Genomic DNA, 16,125 nt, shown 5'->3' with positions numbered 1-16,125 from the left:
CCGGTGTCCCATATGGTCCCCCGTGCCTGCCAGGAGCTATTTCTGAGGAGACAGCCAGGAGTAACCCCTGAGCACCACTGGGTGCCCCCCCCCCAAAAAAAAGTAATTTTATGGTCTTTTAAAAAAAATTATAACATTGTCATTTACCATGATAGTTTTTCCAGGCATTAACTGTTCAAATACCAATCCCACTACCTTGTGATCTTCCCTCCACTAATGTCCCCAATTTCCCACCCAGCACCCTAGGCTGCTCCCTTACAAGCACAAAAATTTATTTCATATTTCACTACAACACAAAGGTAGGCCAGAGCGGTAGCACAGCAGTTGGGGCATTTGCCTAGCGCACAGCCAGCCCAGGCTCCACCTCTGGCATCACGTATGGTTCCCCGAGCATGCCAGGAGTAATTTCTGAGTGCAGAGCCAGGAGTAGCCCTTGAGCGCCACTAGGGATGGCCCATAAAACAAAACAAGAACATAAAAAGCAAAAGCAAATGGAATTATCAAAACTTAGATCAACAAAGAATCAGTTTGAAATGCTATTTATATCTCTTCATGGTGTTACTAAAGTCTGAGGACTGACCTGCTGTGGTTGGTACCAGTAGAATCTCCTGTGTTACTGTTGAGGCTCACTGAGCTTGGTGGTCTTCTATGGAACTTTCCCATCAGATTTGCTGTGGTTCTACTGGGCTGACACTACTGTGACATTTTGGGGTGTCATGTGGTCCAGGATCTTTATTAGATCTGGAACATGTGGTGGCTTGGCAGTTTGATAAAGTTAAGATGTAGAGCTGGGCTGTTGCTTGTTGGAGTGTGTGGGGTGTGGTGGCCAGTTGATATGTTGCGTCTCAGCAATTCTCGTGGGTCATAGTACTTTCACGAGAGGAAAACAGGCACACGAGTGGACGAATATAAAATATGAAATAATTGAGACCACACAAAATGTATTGTATGGGGACCCACGTCTGCATCATAGGTGGTGCAGGCGAGAGATAAACTTTACTTTTCAGCTGATGACATTTTTTTTTTTTTTTTTGGTTTTTGGGCCACACCCGTTTGACGCTCAGGGGTTACTCCTGGCTATGTGCTCAGAAATCGCCCCTGGCTTGGGGGAACCATATGGGACGCCGGGGGATCGAACCGCTGTCCGTTCCTTGGCTAGCGCTTGTAAGGCAGGCACCTTATCTCCAGCTCCACCGCCCGGCCCCGGCAGCTGATGACATTTTAAGCACAACTCTGGTATGCAAGGTATTTCCAGGGAAACAAAGGGCAGAGGATCTTTAGGAGGGACAACACTATGGTACTGGACCCTAGAATATACATATCTAAAGAACTAGCCGATACAGGTGAAGAGAAATCCTTAGCTGAAAAGGAGGAAGTTCTAGTTAGAAAGGAGGTGTTCTGGTTTTGCAAGAAGCTTCTAATAGGGAGAGAAGAAAAACTGGTGGCTGGCGACTAGCTGGACTCAATCTTTGAGTTGCAAATATACTAGCCAGTGGGGAACTTAGGAGCTTTTTTTGGTACTGAAATTTCTTAAGACTGCAGGAAAACTGAGGCCGAATATCTGTAGTTTAGCAAGGGAGGCAAAGCCAGATAAATAAAAGGAAAGATATATAATGTCACCACATGTCATGAATATAACAGGAATATAGCCAGTAATCCATGCAGGGGTTATGATTGACTTCCACTGATGGGCTTCTGACTGAATTATTTCTTGGGGAAAGTCAGGCACTTCACCAGGAAAGCAAAAGACACATCTGGAGTGTGCTTTCCCTTATAGTGGAGACATCCATGTTACGTGCAGTGACATTGATGTGATTTAGGTAGGAAGGGGAATCTGCCCCCACCCATTCTGAGAAGGCCCAGAGCAGTTTTATGTTTTAGTATGTGTTGTAAGAAGCATTATAAACCTGTTAAGAGGGCAGGCTTTGGGGAGATGGGAGTGGAAAACTGGGGAAAAATTGAGATAGGTGTGCTCACTGCTTCGCTAGTATGCAGAGGTCAGTTTCAGTCGTGGGTGATTCATTCTTTCCTTAATTTTTTAATAACATTTACCAAATGTTTTTTTTTTATAAAATTACCAAATTTTCATAATACAATAATTTCAGGCATTAAATATTCAGGCACCAGTCCTGCCCTTGTGACCATCATTGTGACCTGCCCTTCACCAGTGTCCCCAATCTCTTATCTGCCACCCTAGCCTGCCTTCAGGCAGGCACAAATTTATTTCATACTGTTTGATACAACAGAGAGGCCAATGGCATGATCAAAACTTATTCAGCGCAGGTCTATTTGAATTGATTGTTGTCTAGGATTTCCTGGGCTGTGGTTGGTGCTAGTTGAGCTTCTATGTGACTGTTGAGGCTCACTGGGCTTGGGAGATCCCGATGGAACTTATTCATCAAATTTGCTGTGAGCTGACTGGACTGACACCACTTTAAGATACTGAGGCATCCAGAATTTATAGATCTGAAACAAAGTTGGTGACTTGCAAGCTTGATAAGGTTAAGCTGAGGAGCTGGGTCTTTTCTGTCAGAGGGTGTAGGGGCTGGCTTTGAGTTGCATAGTTCATGCAGAAAGGAATCTTACTCCCTTGCTTTGTGGAGACCGCCCTGGAAGGATCAGCCCGACTGGGCTACCTGGGAAGTATGTCGGCAGCCATTATTTTCTTTATTTCTGGTTTTTGGGCCACACCGGTGATGCTCAGGGGTCACTCCTGGTTATGCGCTCAGAAATTGCTCCTGGTTTGGGAGACCATATGGGATGCCGGGGGATCAAATCGTGGTCCTTCCCAGGTTAGTGCGTTCAAGGCAAACACCCCTACTGCTGCACCACTGCTCCAGCCTTTAGCCATTATCTTCTTTTGGCGAATAATTTGTTTTGAGGAATGATATGAAAGTGAAGAGATTGGTTTATTAACAGAATGACATTTACTTTCAATTTTGACAATTGCATTAGTTTTATGTGTGATCGAATCCACTAAAGGCAGTAAGGCAATAAACTGGCAGCTGGATGATGTGACTTGATTATGGGTAGCAACAAGTGAGGATAGGAGTGGTGTTAAAATACATTGAAGGAGGGGCTGGAGTGATAGCACAGCAGTAAGGCATTTGCCTTGCACGCGGCCAACACAGGATGGACCCTGGTTCGAATCCCGGCATCCAGTATGATTCCCTGAGCCTGCCAGGAGTACCCCTGAGCGCCACGGGATGTGATCCTCAAAACACACACACACACACGTACACACACACACAAAATACATTGAAAAGGGGCTGTAGCAATAGCATAGTGATAGAAATCAAGAAGAAACTGAAAAATTCTCTCAAAAATCAGAAAGTAGGGGCTGGAAAGATAGCATACAGTAGGGCATTTGCCTTGCACGTGGCCAACACTGGATGGACCCCAGTTCAATTCCTGGCATCCCATATAATTCCCTGTGCCTGCCAGGAGTGACTTCTTTTTTTTTTTTTTTTTTTTTTTTTTTTTGGTTTTTGGGTCACACCTGGCGGTGCTCAGGGGTTACTCCTGGCTGTCTGCTCAGAAATAGCTCCTGGCAGGCACGGGGGACCATATGGGACACCGGGATTCGAACCAACCACCTTTGGTCCTGGATCGGCTGCTTGCAAGGCATACGCCGCTGTGCTATCTCTCCGGGCCCAGGAGTGACTTCTGAGCGCAGAGCCAGTAGTAATCCCTGAGCCCTGCTGGGTGTGAAATCCCCCCCCCCCCCAATACATTGAAGAATAAAGTGTCATCTAGGGCTTGAGTGATATGATAGCATAGCAGGTAGGGTGTTTGCCTTGCAATCAGCTGGCGTGGGTTGATCCCCCAGCATCCCATATGGTTCCCCAAGCACTGCCAGGAGTAATTTCTGAATGCAGAACCAGGAGTAACCCTGGAACACCAAGAGGCCCCCTCCCCCAAAAAAGTAATCCAGAAGCAAAGGTATGAAGGAAGAGTGAGAGGATGTAATCATGGATGGTTGATGACGCGAAGTCCCGGAGGACTGACATTAGGTGTTGCCTGCAAATTACCATTCTAGTGACAGAAATAGATGTGGATGGGCCTTTGGGAGGTGGTTGGGTTCCTGTTTGCATGTGTTCACTCTGAGGTGGAGAAGTGAGAGCCTGTGGAAATGAGTATCCCGAATCTAAGATAATCTTCAACACGTGATTTAGTTTGTGTGAATCCTATGTAGTAGTTGGAAAGCCAAAGTCTGCAGTGCGTGTCTCTATTCAGCTGGTTTCTAAGGTGGTTGCCTGCTCTGTGAAGTTGAAGCATTGGTGATTAGGAATGTAGGAGAAAGAAAAGTCCAGAAAGAAAAGGGGTGCTGCTACCTGAGGCATGAGTGGGGAAATTTCTCAGAAAGTAGTGAGAAATTTTGAGGTAGACCAGAGGAGATGAGGTAGTTCCTGAAATGCATACAGGTGCTAAGTGAAATATGGTTAGTATTTACAGTGTAAGAGTGAAAGAATAAACTATCCTAATAATGAGAATGTACGAGGGGAATAGAAAGCCTGTCTAGAGTCCAGGCGGGGGTTGGGAGGGGAGGAGGGAGATTTGGGACATTGGTGATGGGAATGTTGCACTGGTGATGGGTGGTGTTCTTTACATGACTGAAACCCAAACACAGTCATATATGTAATAAAGTTGTTTAAATAAAAAGAAAATCACAGTAAAAAAAAAAAAAGAAAAAAAGAAAAACTACACTGACCACTATCAAAAAAAAAAAAAAAGTGAAAGAATAACACTGAGAGCTCCAACAGTGTGGGAAAAGTTTATGACCGGTCTTAATATATTTATTTGACTCTGTAAAGCAGTGGCCCTCAAACTATGGCCCGCGGGCCACATATTGTATTTGTATCTGTTTTGTTTCTTCATTGCAAAATAAGATCTATGCAGGTGCATAAGAATTCGTTCATAAGTTTTGTTTTTACTATAGTCAGACCCTCCAATGGTCTGAGGGACAGTGAACTGGCCCCCTGTTTAAAAAGTTTGAGGACCCCTGCCAGTGTAGAGTACAGGGGAAGGTGCTGAATGGACGCAGTGACAGCAGTTAGCATGATTTCCTGACATCTCATGACTAATATGCTAGTTCTGATTCAGGGGAAAAGGAAGCGGTTGATCAGGTTCAACAGGGTTGGGTGGGTTTTTCTTAAGTGTGGAGACAGTGATGAAATACTTGGCTCTGTGTCTGTCCATTTGTCTACCTGCCTGCCTGCCTCACACTCAAGCCACACACACAGGGTGAAGGTGGGAGGCTATGGTCAGAGATTGTAAAGTGGGGGGACCAGAGGGAAGCAAGCGCATACAGGTGCTGTGAGAGAGCCAGGGTTTCACCACAGAGTGGGGGGGAGAGCCTGAGAGGATCCAGGAATGGAGACATGAAGGCTGAGGTGGATCTTCACGGGGCATCCATGGCTCTGTGAGGAAAAAGGAAAGTGCAAAGCAGGCATTAAAGACTGAGCAGGCGTATCTGTCCAGGGCCTCTGGAACGTGTATGGCAGACACCAGGAGCCTGTGTTGTAGCAGACACCGCGACTCATCCGTGACCAGAGGCCATGCAGTGTGGCAGCATGACCATTCAGAGGTTGATTTTTGTTGTGGTTCTTTAGGATGGAGATGTGTGGCACATTGTAAAGTGTTGAAACGGAGAAGTGAATGACTTTAGCTCTTACCCTCTGCAAAGACCAATGTGATCTTCTAGGCTCTGACATCACAGGTGCTTAACTTTTTGTGTTTGGTTTTGTTTTTGTTTTTTGGGCCTGGTGGCACTCAGGGCTTATTCCTGACTACACACAGGAATCATATTTTTTGGAATTACTCCTGGCAGACTTGGGGGGATCACCTGGGGTGCTGGGGATTGAAGCTGCTCAGCTGTGTGCAAGACAGATATCCTATCAGCTATACTATATAACTCTGGCCTCCAGCCTTGCTAATTCTTCAAATTTTTATTTTCCCTTTCAGGGCCTCACTTCACACAGGCACGGCAGGTGCTCTTTTGTGGAGCTACATTGCTAGACCTGACTTTCTTTTTATCATGAGATGTATAGTAAAGTTGTTCCCAAACATGACCATTGTTACTTTGAGTAAGGTGTAACTGCCATATAAGAAAATTTTAGTTTTGGGGGGGCTGGAGAGAGCACAGCAGTGGGCGTTTGCCTTGCACGCTGCGGATCCAGGATGGACGTTATGGTTCGGATCCCAGCATCCATGTGGTCCCCCTGAGCGCAGAGCCAGGAGTAATCAATCCCTGAGTGCTGCCGAGTATGACCCAAAACCACCACCACCACCACCACCCCCCAAAAAAAGAAGAAAATTTTAGTTTTTAGTGTAAGGCAAAACGATTTGGTTCCTGCATATATTGTACTGTGATCCTGATAAGTCATTAACATCCTGGTTCAATTTTATTTTGTTCTTACTCTTGGTTCTGTGGTTCAAGCGTCAGATAATTCCCTGGGCTTTATTTTCCAGATGGGTCTGAAGAAGGGTAGCTGCAAAGAATTAATAAACCACAGGGCTGGAGTGATAGCGCAGCGGTAGGGCGGTGGGGTGTTTCCCTTGTATGCAGTGATCCGGGACAATCCAGGTTTCCCGGCATCCCAAATGGTCCCTCGAGCTTGCCAGGAGTGATTTCCCAGCACAGAGCCAGGGGTAAATCCCCGAGCATACTGGGTGTGGCCCAAAAACCAAGACCAAAACACCCAAAAACAAAGCAAAACAAAAAAACAAGCCAGTCAGGAGAGAATCAGAGTCAATTTGCTTCTTGCCTAGTGGTCTGTCAAGCCAAACTGACCTTTATTAACCCATTATAAAATTCACCAGGGCAGGAGGAAGGTCCTGTGAGAGACAAAAGCCCTATTCAGGTGAATTTTTACATATCAAGTACAGGTTTAAAGGAAAGAGAAGATGGGAGAATGTCTTTGTTTTGGATTCATAGCTGGGTGTCATCTTACATTCAGTTTTACACTCAGATTGCTCATGGTGGGTTGGGGGGGACCACATGGGGATACTGAGGATGGGACGGACTTGGGTTGGTCATGTGCAAGGCAAGTCCCTTCCCCATTGTACTGTTGTTGCTCCAGAGTGAGTGAGTGTGTTTGTGTGCGAGCGCCAAGAGGTGCTCAGGAAGCCAAGGGCTGACTCCTGTCACTTCTCAGTGGACCAGATTCAATCAATACCTGAGGATGTAAGTGGTGCTGCTTATTAACTCTGCTTTGTCAGGTATTATGAGTGCCACCTCAGCCACCATATCTTGGAGGCCTTGGGGCTGCCCCCAGGGGAGTTCATGTAGGCTGTGTGGAGCTGGGTTGGCCCTTACCACCACCTCTCCCAAGCACTCTAGCCCTCCTTATTTGACTTTCTTCATCATGCTCTCCTGGAGAAACCAACAGTTCTCACTCAGCTCGCATGCCCTTCCTTCCTACTGTTGCTGTTGCAGTGATTGGGGCCACTTTCTCGCAGCTGTGGTGCCTATGTGGTCCATCTGCAGTGCTCACACTTATGTGGCTTTGCATTAGACTTCTCACGCTTGCTATTGTGCCACAGCATGGGGTTGTCCCCAGAAAGACCACTGTTGTCACACGGTGCATGTAGGTACCACCAGGGATCGAGCTCCTCGACCCAACCTTACATGGTATGTGCTTTTTAGCCACGGAGCCATCTTTTGGTCCTGCAGTTTGGTTGTTTTGTTTTGCCACACCCAGCAGTGTTCCAGTCACTCCCTGCTTGATGCTTGTAGTTGCTCCCAGCTGTGCTTAGGGACTATGTGGTACCTAGGAGAGAACCTATGAGCTAGCTCCACATCCCTGAAAAAAATTTTTTTTGGTCACATTTGGCAGTGCCCGGGTTACTCCTGGCTCTACACTCAGAAATCGCTCCTGGCAGGCTCAGGGATTCGAACCATCGACCTTGTGCATGCAAGGCAAATGCTCTATCTCCATGCTATCTCTGGCTCCCAATTTTTTTTTTTTTTTTGCTAGTTTTTTTGGGTTTTGTGTTTGGGCCACACCTGGCAATGCTTAGGGTCAATTTTTGTGGTCCTTGGGGACTATATATATGGTGCTAGGGATTGAAACTGAGGTCAGCAGCAAGTTCCTTAACCCCTGTGCTATCTCTGGTCCTAGAATTTTGGGGGTGGGGGCTGTCACATCCAGTGATGCTTAGGGTTACTGCTGGCTCTGTACTTAAGAATTACTCCTGGAAAGTTTAGAGAATCATGAACTCAGGTTGGTTGTGTGTAAGACAAATTCCCAACTTGCTGCGTTATTTTTCTGGTTCCATAAAATCTTTTTTTTGTTTTTGTTTTTGTTTTTGGGCCACACACAGTGACACTCAAGGGTTATTACTCCTGGCTATGCGCTCAGAAATCGCTCCTGGCTTGGGGAAACATATGGGACGCTGGGGATCAAACTGAGATCCGTCCTAGGTTAGTGCGGGTAAGGCAGACACCTTACCCCTTGTACTACCGCCCCTATAAAATCTTTTTTATTGTTGTTTTGGGGTCACACCCGGTAGCACTTGGGCTGCTCCTGGCTCTATGCTCAGAAATCGCCTTTGGCAGGCTTGGGGACCATATGGGATACCGGGATTCAAACCACCATCTTTCTGCATGCAAGGCAAACGCCCTACCACTGTGCTATCTTTCTGGCCCCTCATAAAATCTTTTTTTTCCGCCCCGCCCCCATAAGATCTTTTTTTTTAAAGGGAAATAATACTTGTGAAATTCCAGTGTTCACTAGAATGAATTCAATACTACTTAAATGTGTACAGAGAGAACAAAGTATTAATTCCATGCCAATAAAATACAAAACCAAAATTAAAATTAGCATTAATATGCTTTGGTTGTTTCGCTGGAGCAAATTCGACACTGTCTGACGTGGGCAGTCCTCCCGAGGTTTGGGCTCTTCTGCGGTGCCTGTGCTTTCTCCATGGGTGGCATATGCTGTTTGGAATTCATTCCTAGGATTTATTTAAAATTCAAGTATAATAGACATGAAATAATACTCGATTTAGTTTACATGATAATCATTTCATGTTATCTAGATACTGTAAATGGTCATAGTCAAAATTCTTGTTTTGTGGTGCCAGGAATTGAAACCAGGCTCATACAAATGCATGCAAGTGCTCTACTGCTGAATTATATTCCCAGCTCCAGCATCTTTGTTGTTCTGTTTGGGGGGCCTCCCCAGTTGTGTGCAGATTATTTGGGTCTTCCCTGGATATTCTGTCAGCTTTTCTATCAGTGCCCATTTGCCTCTGTTTGTTCCTCTTTGTAATCCATCCTAGCCCTTTTTTGTTTTGTTTTTATGGGTTTTTTGGGTCACACCCCGCAGCACTCAAGGGTTACTCCTGATCCATACTCAGAAATCGCTCCTGGCAGGTACGGGGGACCATATGGGGTGCCGGGATTCAAACCACTGTCCTTCTGCATGCAAGGCAAACACCCTACCTCCATGCTATCTCTCTGGCCCCCATCCTAACCCCCCTCTTTTTTTGGTTTTTGGGTCACACCCGGCAGCGCTCAGGGGTTCCTTCTGGCTCTACGCTCAGAAATCACTCCTGGCAGGCTCGGGGGACTGTATGGGATGCCGGGATTCGAACCACCGTCCTTCTGCATACAAGGCAAACACCCTACCTCCATGCTATCTCTCTGGCCCCCAATCCTAGCCCCCCCATTTTGATTTTTGGTCACACCTGGCAGTGCTCAGGGGTTCCTCCTTGCTCTATGCTCAGAAATCACTCCTGGCAGGCCGGGGGGAGGGGTTTGAACCACCATCCTTCTGCATGCAAGACAAACACCCTACCTCCATGCTATCTCTCCAGCCCCAGCCCTTCCCCCCTTTTTTTGGGCCTTACCCGTTTGATGCTTAGGGGTTACTCCTGGCTATGCTCTCAGAAATCGCCCCTGGCTTGGGTGGACCATATGGGACACCAGGGATCGATCCACGCTCCATCTCTAGGCTAGCACTTGGAAGACAGACGCCTTACCTCTAGCGCCACCTCTTTGCCCTCAAACAACCCCTTTGACTTTGTTCTTTTGTCTTTTATCGTGCAACCTCTTTTTCTGTACATTATACTATCATCATTCTCTTTGATCTACCTCTTTATTGTATATATTCCTCAATGGAATGTAATTTTTAAAAATATGGAAGTATGGGAACTGGAACAATAGCACTGTGGTTAGGGCATTTGCCTTGCATGTGGTTGACCCAGATTTGATCCCTGTCACCCCATATAGCCCTCTAAGCCTTCCAGGAATAACCCCTGAGCACCACAGGGTGTGGCCCAGCCCCCTCCCCCCCAAAAAAGTATAGGTCTTTATCTTGTTCACTGATGTATCCCAGGAGCCCAGAACATATCCTGGCATGTGTGTACCCAGCTGATTAATGAATAGCTGGATGAGCAGATGAATTCTTGGGCACATTCAAATCTGAGACTCATCGGTTCTGAGAATCTTGGAGAACGGACAGCCAAAGACAAAGAAGGTGCTGAAGGTAGTGAGAGACCACCCAGTATCATAACCTCTGCCTTAGATGGAGGAGAGGCCAGTGTGGCAGGTGGGGGAGTTTTGGAAGGGTGAGTCCTCCGTGAGTGATGGCTCTGGGTCCTGGGGCTAAAGCTGAGATGTTGGGGATGATGGGGCTGAGGCTGAGGTTGAGGTGTTGTGTTGGTCTTGGTCCGTGGCAGCCCAGTAGTTTCCAGGACACTTGAATTAGTGTTAAGATAATTGAATATTGGGATTGGATCAGTAGTGCAAGGGTAGGGCATTTGCTTCCACACAGCTGTTCTGGGTTTGAGCCCCAGGCCCCAACATAGTTCCCTTGAGCACCAGTAGGAGTGATTCCTGAGCACAGAGTAAGCCCTAAGTCCTGTTGGATGTGCTCAAGAAGCAAAGCAAAAACAATATATGTTAAAATATTAATGCCTGAGAAAGGAAGGACTTCATGAGGTTAAGTAAATAGTTAATTAGATCCTTTCTCTTTGTAGAAAGTTCATGAAGGAAAAGTTGGATGGTTTTCCGTGGGGCAGAGTAAGCCCCCACAGACTATCCCTTGGTCTTGGTTGAACTTTGATACGCTGAAACATGTGCATTGGCTTGGAGTGGCAGAATTTAGTTATTAGAAGAATTTGATCATCCATCCCAGCCTCTTGATCAACATGTGAGTGTGGTTGCCTTCAGTCCCTGCAGTGTTGCTTTCAGGTGTGCTTTGTCATTGGTGCTGACTGCCTGATACACCAGTTTCATCTGGGATAGGGAAGGTCACTGTATGAGTTTTTGTATGATCTGTCTGACAATTATTAAAAAACAGTAGAGTTAAATAATGTGATCAATTGGGTGTTCTGTTTTTTGTAAATGTATCTCCCCTCAGGGTCACTTCTTGAGGAAGTGAAACTTGAAGAGGAATAAGAAAGTGCTTTGGGTGGGAGTATGGGAGGTCTCCACGTCAATAGCATTATTAAGTTCTGAGTTTGTATTTAGATGCTATCTCAGGATTTGTTTAGGAACCTCTCAAGTTCCGTAGGCCCTTCTACTATCTTCTAATATTTTCTTCTTGCAGTTCACTGTTCATAGACTGGGTCTGGAAGTGACTTTAAAGATCTTTTATTCTGGTTCTTCCCATAGTTGCCACATAATCCAAAAGGGTCAGGTCTAGAGTTCTAACAGCCAAATATTCTGCCATCTGGACTGAGATCTCCTAGGCTGAGGCTGCTAGACCACAGAGGTAGTGCCTTCTCCTCCTCCTTCCTAACTTCATTCCCCATTCCCACCCCTGGTCCACTGCCCTCTTTCCTTTCCTCCCTGCCCTGGACTTTTATTTACTTATGTTGTGGTTATTTGTTTCATCTTTTTTTATTCCCAGTTTATGTAGATCAGCCAGGGATGGGTTAGTGAGAATAAGGTGTGAAGGTGATCTTTATCATTTGAGGTGCCCCAGAAGGAATGTCCTTGACCCAAGAAAATGCAAGTATGCTCTCCTTCTTCCTAGGATGCTCACAACTGTATTCCTGAACTGGACAGTGAGACTGCCATGTTTTCCGTCTACGATGGACATGGAGGTAACTTCAGCTGAGCACTGTGGTTATGTTCTAGGACCCTAGTTCTGGGTTTTATGGTACAAGAGCAGATCCTTTATTTGTTTGTTTATGGTTATGATTTTATGGCTATGCCCAGCGGCGCCCAGGGGCTACTTCTGGATCTACACCCAGAAATCACTCCCTGCAGTCTTGGTTGGGTGACCATAGGGGATGCCAGGTATCGAACTTGGGTCGGCTGTGTGCAAAGCAAATGCCCTACCTGGATAGCAGATGCTTTGTCTCTTCAAGTTCTAGTGTTCTAGACCTTAGGTATCATTTCACTTTCTTTTTTGTATATTTGGGCCACACATGATGGTGCTCAGGGCTCAGGGGACTTTATGGAGTTCAAGGAATTGACCCTGGTTGGTTACATGCAAGGCAAACAAGCTCCCTGCTATAGTATGTTGCTCTGGCCCCACCAGTATCTCTCACCTGATAGTGTTTTTCCTATTATTCTACTGCCCCTTCTTTCTATTGAGGTAATGTATTAGTTCATAATCTCACCATGCTTAGTTTTTAAACCAAGAAGCCTCTTCCTATCTTTGCATATCTCATTCATCCCCTGGACTAAATAGGCAGGTGAGAAACACAGGGGATATTAATATAGCACAAAAGATGTAATAAATGTGTTGTGGATCAGAACTTGTGATAGTTTTCAGGCTAGAGATAGTACAATGGGCAAGGTGCTTATCTTGCGCAAGGCTGAGCTGGGTTTGATCTTTGGCACCCCATCAAGTCCCCTCGAGTCTCACCAAGAGTGATCCCTGAGTGCAGAGCCAGGAGTAAGCCCTGAGTACCACAGGAATGAATCAAAATTTTGTCTCTCCACCAAAATAATTTTGTTTTCTGCCCATCATTATCCTGGGGTCACTCTTGTGGCATAACAAAAGTATTCTGTCACTTTCCATGAGTGGAGAGCTGTGCTCTGGGTGACCTTACCTTTCTTCTAGGGGAGGAAGTTGCCTTGTACTGTGCCAAATATCTTCCCGAGATCATCAAAGAGCAGACGGCATACAAAGAAGGCAAGCTACACAAGGTCTGTCTCCCTTCTCTGCCCCTTGTTGGCTACATCTTTGTTTTTCCTGTATTTTTCCAACCAGCTTTCTTCTTTGCCTAAGGTCCAACCACTTGGGCCTTTCAGAGTTGTCTTACCATTTCTGGGTCTGTGGATTGTTTTTATGTATGCACGTGGGTGGCAGGTCACATTTAATTTCCATCCTACCCTGTTGTTTAAGACTGTAAAAGTTCATTTTGCACCCTTTTCACTTTTCACACTATTTTTGCACATCAGGCTTTGGAAGATGCTTTCTTGGCTATTGATGCCAAACTGACCACGGAGGAAGTCATTAAGGAGCTGGCACAGATTGCGGGGAGGCCCACTGAGGATGAGGATGAGAAAGAAAAAGTAGCTGATGAAGATGATGGTAGGTGTGCCAGCTCTTAGCTGAAGAGTAAATCAACATGGTAAAGAACTTTTTTTCCGGGGCTGGGAGAGGGCACAAACAACTGGAATGTATTTTCTTGATGCAGAGATTCAAGGTTCAGTCTTCAGTACCACGAGGTCCCCTGAATTGAATACCCTTCTAAAATTGAAAAATGTAAATATTCCTTAATCTTAATCAAGGATGGCCTTCTAGAAGCTCTGTTCACTGTCCTGCATGTGGTGCTGAAGGGAGAGAGAACTGCCCAGTGCTAAGGAACTAATCTATAGTGTGTGTGTGACCTTTTTTCAAGATCGAAGCTGCTGTTGGCCAAAGCTTGATCTGTACCGAAATTGGCATTGTGAACTTCTGGGTTCGGAATTAGCAACAAAAAGGTGATAGGATTTAGGGAGCTGGCTCAAAGGGGTTGAAGCAAGGGGTTCAGTCCTTGGCAAGGCATGATCCCACAGCACTTCCGGCAGAGACTCCTGGATTCTGAGCTGGGAGTTGCCCCTGAGCACTACTTGGTATGACTCAAAACCCAAACAAAACCTCAGAGGATGTAAGTGCATTCCTAGCATGCATGAAACTCTGGGTTCAAGTCTTATCATTACATGGCTCCCCAGCATTGTCAAGTATAGTCCAGGTGACCCCTAAATACTGATGGGTGAGGCCTCTATCAAAAAATATCAAGAGGGAACCAGAGAGATAGCTCAAAGGGCTGAGCATATACCAGGTGTATGTAATCCAGAAACCAAAATGAGAAAGAAGTAAAAAAGTTAATAGAGGAAATACCTTCATTTGTGTGGGATGGGAAGAAAGGGAGACTGGAAGCTGATGGACCTGAAGGAGAGCAATAAGTGAAAAAGGATTTTGGGACTTGGGATGTGAGGGGGAGCTGGAAGTCAGGCTTCTGCGATGGCATGAGCCGGCAGGTGCTGATCGTGTCTCTCCTTGCAGTGGACAATGAGGAGGCTGCACTGTTGCATGAAGAGGCCACCATGACTATTGAAGAGCTGCTGACGCGCTATGGGCAGAACTGTCACAAGGGTGCTCCCCATGGCAAGTCAGGGACTGAGACAGACGAGGAACTGGGGTCCCAGGGCCTCAATGGGGAGGCAGGGCCTGAGAACCCCTCGAAAGAAACATCTGTGGAGGAAAATGGCCCCACAGCTAAGGCCCACACGGGTCCTTCCTCCAACTCGGACTGTGGCCCTGAGGCTGGCCAAGGTGGTGAGCCTGGTACACCCACTGGAGAGGCTGGGCCTTCCTGCTCCTCGGCTTCTGAGAAGCTGCCTCGCGTTGCTAAGTCCAAGTTCTTTGAGGACAGTGAAGATGAGTCAGATGAGGCCGAGGAGGAAGAGGAAGACAGCGAGGTGAGAGCCTGTGGAGTAGGCACAGATTCAGATGGCCTCTTATATGGCTGCCATCGCTTTGGGCTTGGTCCTGCTCTTGACACCATCCAAGTTTCTCTTGAATTCCTCTCCCAGCCACACAGCTGCCTCCTCCTTTTACCTCTTGCTTTATTTGCTATTTGTTCTGTAACAAATCAACCTAGTTGTAGCCTCCCGGAGTTTGCCTCTTTGAGAGAACAATGTGACAGTGGTTATTCCTTTGGATATTGGGGGGATTTCTTCTTTGGACAGCTTATTTGACCCTGTGGCCTGGAAGGTGCTTTTGGCTGGCAGTTCTTGTCTTCAGAACTTCCTGTTCTAGGATTCACCCCTTCCCCCAGTTTTCTCACCAGGACTATGTCTTTTTCCTTTTCTTGGTGGTACTGGGGATTAGACACAGGACTCCCACATGCAAAACATATTCCGTTTTCTTTTGGGGATGGTGGTTTGTGGACTACACTGGTACACTGGTGCTCTTTGGGCTACCCCAGCTCTGCTTGAATGGTCACTCCGGCAGTGCTGGGGATTGAACCAAGGCCTACGGCCTACAAACTGTGTACTCTGGTCTGTTGAGCTTGCCTCCTCTCAGACCCTGGCTCAGCCACTCTGGATGCCACCTCTTCAGCCTTTATAATTTTATCTTTTTTTGTGTGTGTGTGTGTTTTCGGTCACACCTGGCAGCACTCAGGTTACTCTTGGCTCTGCGCTCAGAAGTCGTTCTTGGCAGACTCGGGAAACCATATGGGATACTGGTATTTGAACCACCATCAGTCTTGGATTGGCTGCATGCAAGGCAAACGCCCTACCCCTGTGCTATTGCTCTGGCCCCTACTTTTTTTATTTTTTTTAAAGCCACACCTCTGGCAGTTCTCAGGAATTCATCCAGATGGAGTTAGACATATAAGATGCTGGGGGATTGAACCATATGGGTCTGCCGCATACACGGCAAGTACTCTGCCCACTGTATTATTGCTTCAGCCCCATAACTATATATTTAAGGGAATTTTGTTATTTTGGGGGGTGGGGCCACACCCATCAATGTTTGCTCTTGGCTCTACACTCGGATCTATCCTGGTGGGTCTCATAGACCATAAGTGATTCAGGATCAGCTCTTAAGAGGCAAGTGCCCTCTCTGCTGTACTGGGGCTCTGGCAGTTGAGGGGTTTAGGCCACACACAGTGGTGGTACTTGGCCAGCTGCTCCCATTTACAATGGTGTGTATGGAATATGGAATG

General features: G+C 46.5%; 1 protein-coding gene across 1 annotated transcript in view; it reads left to right on the top strand.

Annotated features, from left to right (window-relative positions):
- The window catches only part of PPM1G (protein phosphatase, Mg2+/Mn2+ dependent 1G), a 30,980-nt gene that overhangs the window by 12,682 nt on the left and 2,173 nt on the right, over window positions 1-16,125 (top strand). Inside the window, exons 2-5 of the mRNA XM_049784193.1 lie at window positions 11,988-12,057; window positions 13,026-13,111; window positions 13,367-13,499; window positions 14,457-14,872. Coding sequence (XP_049640150.1) covers window positions 11,988-12,057; window positions 13,026-13,111; window positions 13,367-13,499; window positions 14,457-14,872 — 705 coding nt within the window. The remainder of the gene's footprint in view (window positions 1-11,987; window positions 12,058-13,025; window positions 13,112-13,366; window positions 13,500-14,456; window positions 14,873-16,125) is intronic.

Source organism: Suncus etruscus, chromosome 12 (assembly GCF_024139225.1).
Source record: "Suncus etruscus isolate mSunEtr1 chromosome 12, mSunEtr1.pri.cur, whole genome shotgun sequence".
In the NCBI taxonomy this organism is placed as follows: Eukaryota; Metazoa; Chordata; class Mammalia; order Eulipotyphla; family Soricidae; genus Suncus; species Suncus etruscus.
This window is presented reverse-complemented; position numbering and strand designations above follow the sequence as displayed.